The sequence below is a fragment of the Corvus brachyrhynchos genome, unplaced genomic scaffold (genome assembly GCF_000691975.1).
Source record: "Corvus brachyrhynchos isolate BGI_N302 unplaced genomic scaffold, ASM69197v1 scaffold182, whole genome shotgun sequence".
NCBI lineage: Eukaryota > Metazoa > Chordata > Aves > Passeriformes > Corvidae > Corvus > Corvus brachyrhynchos.
The window spans coordinates 2,149,380-2,160,524 of NW_008236807.1; the positions used below are offsets into that span (position 1 = coordinate 2,149,380).

Genomic DNA, 11,145 nt, shown 5'->3' on the forward strand with positions numbered 1-11,145 from the left:
TCAGTTAACCTTAAGGGCTGTTGTTAGTTTGGTTTGAAATTAAATTTGTGTATCAGCTCACACTCGAAAAGCAGCTCCTGATGGAAAAGTCAAGCATGTAAGTTAAGAACATCAGTTAAGGACAGTGCTGAGCCTAAGCTGGTTCACTCTGCATTCATATTACAATCCCAAACCCTACAATATTCTCCCAAAGGATCCCTACTTTTTTCCCAAAGCATAGGACAGTTACTGCTCACTCAACACCAGGTCTCCTACATAACTATTCACAGCAGATATCCAATGTGCTATTTTCTTCACAAAGTTCAAGCTCTGCTCTAAAGAGGGAATTATTTTCTTCATTGATTTTCTTATCATATTAATTGTTATTTTAACAGATGGCACTTCTGATTCTTATTAATTTTGGATCTATTTGAAACTAACAGTATCTGATTTTTCAAAATATGCAGTGTTATGCAACAGCTTCTGAATTCACAGAAAAGCAAAGCCCTCAAGCAAATCACACCTCAGATATCTCCCATCAGGCACCAGAATGAAACACCCAATTAATGACTATCTAGGAAAAACAATTTGCTTAATATTGCACAGCAACTCTGTTATGGAGGCAAGACCAGAATTCAATTATCCAGCAGAAGCATCCAACTGCTTTAATCACACCACCACCCATTTTCTTCTGACAATCCCTCTGGCTCACTGGCTTCATCCATTCCAAAGAAAAGACAAAAGACAGCAGTCCCCTTTGTTACACAATTAACTTTTCTCTCAGAGATCCAACCAACCTTCTGAAGAGAGGCAGGGGTTCCTTGCAGATAAACACATCTGGATAACTAATAAAAGGTTATACTATGGCTATTTTTATATATTTGCTGCACACCTCTGCCTTTGAACAAACAAAATGGTTAAGGGGAAATGACTAACTCTCATTTGGGATACCGGGCAGGTTGTGTGAATCAGACACAATTCCTCCTCCTCCTCCTCTGTAATGTGTGTAAGTGCTCAGATCACAGCATAAACCAGTTCCTCAGCTTTGATCAGTCCTCTGGGGCTGGTGACTCCCAGCACAGGCTCAAAGAGAGGCTCAAACCCTTTGAGGACGGAGCTGTTGCTGAAATTGGGAAGGCTGAACGCTGTTTTTGTAGAGGCTCCTTGGCTCCAAAGCCTCTGCTCCTGCAGCCCTTGGGCTCTGAGGCTTTACAAAGAATCACAGCAGGACACAAAGAAGAGAAACAGGCTTTTCTTACCTCCTTCCTAGAACTATTTTTCCCATTTGAGCTTTAATTTTCCCAGAAATATCAGTCTAATGCAGATTCAAACAATACTTCTGGGCCCCGATGGCTTTATCTGTCAAATTTATTAAAGACAAGGTCTTAAGAATGGAAAGTATGAAGCAGCCTTGAACAGGGGCCTCCAGTCTCAGTCTACAAGCAAGTCAGGCCTCAGATTGGCCTCCAGGTCCTTGCTCTTTCTCCTACCATGCTCCAAGAAAAACATCCTGCAAGTTTTCCTTGCGCTTTGTATCTGTTTTACAACAATCATGGGATTGAGCTTCATCAGTTGTTGAATCTCCATGTACAAAATCATCCTGCTCTCCCATACTTGGAAAGCACTGGACGTTTTTGGTGTCATCTTGATTTCTACTGCAGCCCATTTAACAGCAGCAAAGCTCTGGGCATGATTACTGCAGTGTTCAAGGAGCATCTTTAGCTTTTGTACATGCACTACTGATGTTTCTGTGCTTTAACAGCACCTGCTCTTCTCTAAGTACAAAATCTGGCATTCAATTTGATATTTATTTTGACTGTCTTTTTATCTTTAAAAGTCTATTGTTGCAATCTACCACCAAATTCACATCTGTGTGTGACAGAGACCACCCATGCCAGCAGAAAATTTTACACGAACAAATGACACTTTTATACAACTTTTAACCTGTTAAATCATGGGCAAAATTCCCCATTCTCTAGGGATTTTCCCTCCTTTTCCTACAGTGACGGGGCTATTAACCCACAGCCAGTAAGAACGATCCACTGACTGGAAAACACTGAACAGACTGAGGAGGTTTAAGGGACTTCAAGCAGAATCACAGTTAAAGAGAACTGGATCTGCATTTGTGGGCAGAGAAATTGCTGGCACACAGCCTGAGGCTACTAAACCAAGCACCCATGCAATACCTGTTACTTGCAGGCATCTACTTCACTTTAAAGTAATAAAAAAGGGAAATAAAAATCTAGTCCTCTTAGCATCCCTAAAATTCACAGCAACAGAATGAAAATCTTGGGGTATGTTCCTACTATCAATCATTCATGCTACTTTAAACAAAATTGGTTACTAAAGCCAAAGTAAGTTTCAAGAACAGTCTGTTTGTTTTCCTTGGCATCCAACTCCAAACAGCTGAACAGACTTGCCTAACTAAGTTAGAAGGAATTACTTCTATTACAAAGCAAGCAAGCCTCACCACAAGGGGAAATTCTGCTTGTAATGGTATATAACACCACCCAGATCTCCATCCATAAAACATGAAGCCATACAGGCCAGTCTCCAGAATTATTGCACAAAGTTGGGGACAAAACTACACAGCCTGGTCCTTCCCAAATTTAACAGTAACCCTGGAAAGAGGGGAAAACAAGCAGGAATTGATTCCCTAAAGTTCTGCCACACTAAGAAGCCTTGCAGCACTCAATGGCTGCAGCCAATCACATCTATCGCCTTCGGTATTAATCAAGATACAAATCAAATAAAGGCAGGGTATGGAGGTGTTTGGGCTGAGAGACACAATCAAACTGGTGCTTGAAATTCGATATGGAATCCAAAATGCCTGCGTCAGTCCTTTGGAAAGCACAGGAGCAATTTGAAGATGCAATGCCAGAGCAAAAAGCCAACTCGATGTGATAACCGGAAGGTAAATTGACGTCAACTGGAAATACACCCAGTCAGTACCAGCCCAGCAGCTGGCTCTGTGCCACCACCCTGGCAGATCTGGACAGTGTAAAAAAGCTTTGGAAGTTAAAGCTTTATGACCAGCACAATGAATAACAATCATAATTAAAAAAACCAAAACAAAACAAAACCCAAACAAAAATAGGGTCCCAGAAACGGTTAAATGATTTTTGGAGATGGCTGGAATGGATGGAAGCTTTAATTGTGCTGAATGGTGAGTGTTGATCCGACGGCCCAGCATGACAGACAGAAGCTATTGGATTTTGTTTGGACCAGACATTAGGCCTGCAGAGAAAGAATCCACAATATATTCACTCAGCTGGATCGAGCTATGTAAGCTCATTCACTGGATCATTAATGTTCAGAACACCAATGTGCTCTCTGAAAAGGGGTAATTCTTTTTTTCAAACATTTTATTCTATTTCTACCTGGTATGATACAGCTACTACATCCCCCAAAATCTCAGAGGAGCCCATGCAGTCATGTAAATTCTCCATTCCTACAAGGTGGACAAGTTGAACACTGCACACTGAACTGGGAAAAGGAAAAGCAGGATATTAAAGGCTTTCTTGTGCCAGATGTGCCCAACGTGCAGCTTTTGCAGCAGCTCCTTCAGTCTGTCGGTGACAGGAGGCAGCAGGAACTAGGAGAGGAGCTTGCTCATCGCACCACAGCTGTTTGCTGTTCAGGGAATAAAAAAAAGGCCCAGCCAGCCATGAGATGCACAATCTCCTTAGGAGTAACTGGCTGAAGAGAGACAGGCTACCAGCACACAGGTGGGACATGGAGAAAAAGAGACATCAGGGAACATAGGACACATCTTACAGGAGTGGGAGGTAGCAGGAGGGGAGAAGAGAGCATCAGAATGGGGGCTGTATGGTACGGGTTAGTACAGGCTCAAACAGGAAGAAGAAACCTTGAATTCTGTGTTCAGTTTCAGGCCACTCACAACAAGAAAGACACTGAGGGGCTGGAGGGTGTCTAGAGAAGGGAACAGAGCTGGGAAGGGGCTGGAGCACCAGGAGCAGCTGAGAGAGCTGGGAAAGGGGCTCAGCCCAGAGAAAAGGAGGCTCAGGGGGGACCCTGTGGCTCTGCACAAGTCCCTGACAGGAGGGGAAAGCGGGGCGGGGGGGTGTCACTCCCAAGGAGTAAAACATAGGACAAGAGGAAAGGGCCTCAAATTAAGGATATCAGGAAAAAAATCACCAGAAGGGTTGTCCAGCTCTGGCACAGGTTGCCTGGGGAAGTGGTGTAGTCCTCATCCCTGTAGGTATTTAAAAGTCATATAGATGTGGCACACGGGGACATGGTTTAGTGGTGGCCTTGGCAGTGCTGGGGCAATGGCTGGACTTGATCCTAAAGGTCTTTTCCAACCTAAATGACTCTGGAAGTGTTACCACACTGGGAAAATGGTACATATTGGGGGAAAAAAAAATCTCCTTTTCTACCTTATGAAATGCAGGATCATCTGTTGTATTTCCTATGCTAGAAATGACTGGAAAGGATGTGAAATTACTTGATATGGGACAATTTGAACAAGAAACCATTTAAAAAGAACAGAGTGTCACAGCACTTGAATGTTTTGTTGGATCACATGTTTATAAAAGCTGATTAGAATTTATGACAGATGTGATCAGTTCCAAGATCCTGATAAGAGTAAACTTTTTTTCTAGTTCTAACCGTACAATCTCATCCTGCACACACGTAAGAAGCATATTCTCCCCCAAGACCTTTCAGTGTCTGTATAATCTTTTCTTTAGCTAAAGTAGCAAGTTAAAGCCACCAGATTAGGTGATTTAATCCAGGGACTCAGCATGGAATAGAACTGCCCCTCCTCCTATCATGATTTTAGAAAAGGAGCTGTTGAATCCCTTCCCAAGTCATTAAGGAAAGAAGACAGCAAGAACCACGGACTTTTCCTTATCTACCCATCAGGAGCTGAACGCTGGCACAACTCAAATTCCATGTGGAAATTAATGCCAGAGTCAAATCAACCACCTTATCTGACACTTCTCACTATTTCTTTAATCTGTTTTGTAAAGTGACATGCACTGCAGTACTGGAATCAAAACAGGAAACGGGAACAAATTCCTGGAATAAATAAAGAACATGCCTACTGGATAATATTCAAAAGGCAAAGGACATGAGATTTTAAGGGTAGCAAGCAATGTATATATATAAACTACTTCCACAAATATTGATCATCTTTGAAAAAACTTTCCCTCCCCAGAGATGTTGAATGTTGAGAAGCCAAAAGGCAGCATGAGTAAGTTTCTATTCCCTTTCCAATGCACAACCAACTACAGACTGGTGACATTTCAGAGAGTTTACATTTCAATTAAAGCTCCCAAAATATACACCAGCACACTGGAATTAAAACAAAGGCTTAGTCTTCACTCTTAGGAGTACAAAAGCTATTTTATCTGGACCTGCAGTTGTTAACTGACTGTTTCTAAAACAGTGTGAACTTAAGTGCAGAGAAATACATGATACAGCAAAGTGTCTGGCACCTGCAGAGCTTTTATAAACTGAATAAAACCCAGGTTTAAGAGGCTCAAAACTTTCAATGAGAACACAGCTTAAATTTCTTTAGGACAAGGATCATTGATCCTCACCTCCTTTGTCTCCTCGGGGTCCGAGTGATCCACGGTTACATACAAATCATTCTGCAGGTACTTCAGTGCACTGAGAGGGTCAGTTTGAGCTTTCTCCTCAAACCTGCAGAGAAGAGACAGAAAACTTGAGCAAAGCTATTTCCTTTAGAACTAAGTACTACTGGTTCAACAAAGAGCAAAATCCTCATAACAATCACAGTATTTCCAAAGAAAACCATGTTAATGGCAGCTTAGCCTCGTGTTTCCTGGAATTTCAAGCCAGACTGAAACATGAAGGAGGGGTTTTTTGGGGTGTAAAGAAGTTAAAAGGGCAAAGTGTTACATTCTTACTAAAAATAATCAAAAGCATATGCACAGGAACTTCTTAATATATAAATTTAAAATACTGAGTACAGCTTGTTTTCTGCTGAGGTGAGTAGCACCTCACAGATCAGACACAGCCAAGCCCTGAACCCTTCAGACCCTGGGATATTAATATCCCACCTTTGGAAAGAGCACAGCTCCATAAAAATCCTGTGCACCACCACCATTATTTCCTCATTTTCTTTTAATGAACAGGAACTGTAACTTCTGTGAATTCCCTCAAGAAGCGAACAGAGCCCTCAGGAAATGATTCTGGGCTCAGCATCCTCAGTGAGCAGAGGATCGACTTCCCTGCAGCACTGAGTTGGTTGCATAAACCCAGAAAAGATGAGGTTTAAAATGATCTTTTTCCTCCTCTCACCTACCACCAAGTGGAGCATCACACTGTTTGTCATCTTCCATACTGTTATTTTTTTATTTGCGTCATCTACCTGGCTATTTATACCACAGTGGACACGTGTAGCCTGAATTTTGCAACTGCCTAAAGATGTCAGTGACTGAGCAGCACAGGGAGCACAAAGACTTCGTCTGTCACCTGATGCACCTGACAGTTTGGTCACTAGACATGGTTTCAGTCACTGACATAGATTTTCTCAGATGACATCACCATGGTCCAGAGAGCTGAAGTGCTTTAAATAAGTGCAACGACTGCCACCTTGCTCTTTTCCACCTGCCCAGCTTGGCTGACTGGTACTGAACAAGTTCAAAGGAAAAACAGGACCCCAGCTGATGCTGTGGGTTTGCTGTGGATGCAAGGCCAGTACCTGTTCTGGTACCTAGAGCTTGAGGGAGTGCAGGAAAACAGCAGCCAGTGATTGCACAGCAATTCAGCTCCAGCCAGGCACCCATCCCACCATCCCTGGCTGCTCAGGTTTAGCTCCCTCACATGGACCCCAAAAATGGCAGCACGGTGCATAAACCCCGAATTTCTGCCAGATAACACACGGCAACATTTCCTTCAAATGCATTTTAAGCTAATAGGAACAAATAATCCAGAGCTGTCTCTGGAGGCTGCACAGCTGCATTTCCATACCACCACATCTGGGTTTAATAAGCCTTCCAGATAACCAGGCAAGGCCTTTTTTCATTCTTGTAGGTATTCACATCTACTGTGTGGCTAATGTTAGTGTCTCACCCAGCCACAGTGGCTGTGAGTTGAGTACAGCAATTTGCTTGCTGCCTCAGAAATAAAAAACCATCAGGAAAACCTGACCTTCCAACTCTTGGCAGAGCCTGATAACAAAGTATTCTCCCCCGGAATGCAAGGAGAGCTATTTACTGCCTTCAAATGATTTCCTGGGTCCTGAAAGGCTCTCTTGCTGCTGCAATTTCTTGACTAAGGCAACACCATAAGCTTGATTCTGAAAAGCAGTTGCCCTAAATAGCAAATATCAGGCAGCTCTGAAGAATCCAGAGTGCAAGAAGCACTGCAGTGTAGCTGAATTCTGCCTAAGTGAGCTCTTTCAGGAGTTTCTGAATGAGAAACTCTGATGACCTCACCACGGTTGAGTCTCAGATGTGCAAAGCCATCCAGCCCCCAGACTTCATTAGCATCCTTGCAGGCTGTTACTATCTCCAAGCACAGTGTTTCCAAAACATACTCCATTTCCTTGGGAGGTGACAGCACCAAAACACATGTTGATGAGCAGCAGAGTGAAAAGGGAATCTAAAAATTCCCCATGACTCCCCACACAATAACCAGATTTTTCTAGTTCTAGAATAGCATAGGCAAAATGCATCAAGTTAATTTTGTAGTTTAGCCCGGCCCACTGCTTTTTATTAAAATAATTTTAAAAAATAACCAAGAAACCTGCCAAAGGTTTGGAAGGGACCTTGAAGATCATCTAGTTCCATATAACCAACAAAATGACATTTCACAAAAATGTTTATGAGAGATTTGAGTCTTAGCAGCTTTAAAAAAAAGGAAAAAGACACACCTGAAAAAGAAAATTGCAAACCACCTTTGTTTCTATACCTGTGCTTTCTGATGAGGTATTTGCAGTGTCTTAGCAGGTATTCCTTCGAAGGTCGACAGAGCTTCAGAGACCAGAAATCATCTAATCTCATCTTTGGAGAGCAGGATTTACCAGGATTCCCTCCAAATAAGTAGTGAACCTAAGGAAATGAGAGGCAGATCAAAAAATTGATTGTGTACATCCACTGAACAAAGACAATTTACTATGTCAGCAGCTTTGCAGAGGTTTATTCTGGTGGGACAAACTCTGCCTTTTAGACAAGTTGCTCCATTTTATTATTAGCCTCACTTTGTCCCCTTGGAGATGAAGAAAGTTCTCTTAAACCATTTACATTTTAAGATAATAGTAGAGTTGTACTGTGAGAACATTACCCTAGCATATACCTAAGAGACTTATAAATAAACATCCCAAATTTGTGCAAACTCTTTCTTTAGGAAAAACCTATGAGCATGATAAATCCTTAAGCACTGACAAAGGGAGTGGGAAGTCCTAAAGATGCTCAAAGTAAAGTGACAGCAAGCCCAGTCCAGCATAACCTAGACTTACAGAGAGAGGCAAATTTCCAGAAGACTGGAAGTGTCACAAAAGGACTGTTTATTTCTTCATTACATTTTTCTTCCCATCATGTGGTAATTTCAGACTCTGAATTGTTGATATTAAACATGCTACAAAGGACCTTCAAATACTGAAGTCTAACAAGTCCAACAGGCTACCTTTCCCCACGGCTTTAAAAATAATCACTCAAAACAATGTATTCTGCATCCCACTGCTGTAGGCTCTCCTTATTTATATCAGAGGAGTTTAGAAAGGTCATTGGAACAGAGGTTTCTAAAAATAAGACTCTTCAAAACAAGCACATCAAACAGCTCTTCAGATAAAGCTGGGCAACAGCAATGATTTAGTAACCTTCAGAGTAACTCATAAAATACTACTCTCAGTCTCATGGTGCCTTACACTTAGAAGTAAAGGCAGAACAGTATTTACTTATTTACTGTATCATTACAGTGAAGACAACAAGCAATGCAAATTCTCCATGCAGAATCTGCACCCATTCCTCTTTAAAATCCCCCCTATTGTCAAAGTTTTGGGCTAGTTGGGTTTCCCAAATTTGATTAACATCCCACAGAATGCAAGATTAAAATATGTTTTTCTTTAACTCAGACTGTTTCAGACTAGGGAGAATTTTTAGAAAAATCCATGAAAGGTTCAGTAAGCATGTCACAGTAATTTAAATTCATGAGTTAATGAATTTATGAACCCAATGTGCGGGTTTGTGCTTTATCGGTTAATATGCACAAAGCTCTAAGTTTACTGAGCTGTCATATACACTAAACCCAATTTTAAGTCTATTTAAGTATGAATGTGTCCATTGGAGGCTGACAGTGCTAAAGAGCGTCAGTTGCTTCTGCAAAGTCAGGCACCTCTGGTTAGCTGTGATTAGTTCATTCGAACACACCTTTCCCTAAAAATGTGGGTAACTCTCTGTTCTCATTTAGTCACCAATAGTTGAGAGTAAATCCCTGAGGATAATGAATGAAGCTTTGTGTGCTCTGAAGCATGAGAGCAGCTCTCGTGTTTACTTCATATTGACATAAAAAGTAGCTTAGCACCTCCTTTTGAAATATGGGGAGTCAAATGGGAGCTACTCACCATATTAATCTGAACATTAACACTAAACTGAAAGCTATATTTATGGTACCATCTTTAAGGAAACAGCTATATCTTAAGGGCAAAAAGACTAAAAAAAAAAAAAAAATCACCTCATACCTTGTGCAACTCATCGTACACCAGCTGATGGGCAAACCTTGGGCAGGGCTCCTCCTCCTGAAGGCTTTTACCTGGATTCTCTTTTGCTGCTTGGTCATTCTTATAGACACAAGACCTGAAATTCAAAGCAGTCAGGAATTATTAGTTGTACCTACAGGAAGCAGGAAAAGTTGCTGAAAGGCTGGAAGGTACAAATGATGTGTAATACCAAAGATTTTCTTACTTCTATGTTGTCCTCTATTATCCCATCCCATTCTTAGCTCTACAAAGAACCCAGCCAGCAATCAGAGGTCACCTTGGCTGAAAAGAGTCCTCAAGCACAAGCCAAACAGGAAAAAATTCAAGAAAATTATTTCTCATGAGCTTTGGGGCTCTCTTCAGACATTACATTATTTGCCTACAGAACTGTCAGCATGAAGTATTTTTTTATCATGGAAAAAAAACATCTTGCACCCAGTAGAGCTTTAGACCACGGATTACAGCAAAGGTGGTATTTCAGTCACTGATTTCCAAGCAGACTTAAGTTATAACTGAGAATTCACTTTTAAAAAACAACACTCACACCTTTTGAAGTGATCGACCCCACTTTAGAAGAGGCCTTGAACACAAAAACTCTGCCAGCTCTGGAAAGGAACAGTGGCAACAAGCTACCAAGTACAACTCAATGAACAAACCAGGAGATACTTTCTCAGAATGCACGGGGACTTCTCCACCACCATTCACATGCAGCAGTTTCCTCAGTTTCTAAGAACTAGCACCATGTACACTGCCATTAACAACTTACACTGGACTGAATTTGCTGCATTGGTGCTGAACCCTGGCCTTGAACCCTTCCTTACAGGAAAAGCCTTTTATAACTGCTCACTTCCCCTCATCCCCTGCACCTGGCTCCAATAAAGATGTTGACATGATTTCTCTCCCTCATTTGGATTATTGCCATGGTGCCTCTAAAGACAATGGGAAAAAGAGGTGCCTTAAGGGAACTCAGCTGTCTTCAACAACTTTCAACAGTTCCATGGTTAACAGAGCTTACAGAGTTCCCTGGGAGACAGGATTGCTTTCTAAAGAAAGTCAGTGAGGAAATCAGAACCTAGGACTTACCAGCTGTTCCTCACAATGTCATAAATCCAGAAGGAATTCCTTACGTTCTCTTCCCGCTTTTCCTTGTCTTTACTGAGCCCTGACAAGACATGGATTTCATTCAGTTCGGGATCAATGGTGGCCCTTTGAGTGAAACCTGTCATTGGAACTGAGAAAAGAAAATAAAAGTTACAGGCTGGAAACAACGAAGGATGCAGGAAGGGATCCAATCATCAGGCAAAGAGTTTCCCTCCCCCTGCAACTGAGCAGATCATCATCCAGAGGCCAACTTCTTCCCTGCTAAAGCCAAGTCCAACGCAAATTCTCTTCTTCTCTTCCTATCTCTGACTCTTGGAAGGAAAAAAAAGGCATTCTGAGAGCTGCTGTTTCCTACGGAAAGATATGGATAATAG

General features: G+C 41.8%; 1 protein-coding gene across 1 annotated transcript in view; it reads right to left on the bottom strand.

Moving 5' to 3' along the window:
- MKLN1 (muskelin 1) overlaps positions 1-11,145 on the bottom strand; it is an 80,814-nt gene that overhangs the window by 13,768 nt on the left and 55,901 nt on the right. The window contains exons 10-13 of the mRNA XM_017728013.1: positions 10,754-10,901; positions 9,653-9,767; positions 7,885-8,024; positions 5,547-5,649 (exon numbers count right to left, since the gene is read on the bottom strand). Of these exons, the coding sequence (XP_017583502.1) occupies positions 5,547-5,649; positions 7,885-8,024; positions 9,653-9,767; positions 10,754-10,901 (506 nt within the window). The remainder of the gene's footprint in view (positions 1-5,546; positions 5,650-7,884; positions 8,025-9,652; positions 9,768-10,753; positions 10,902-11,145) is intronic.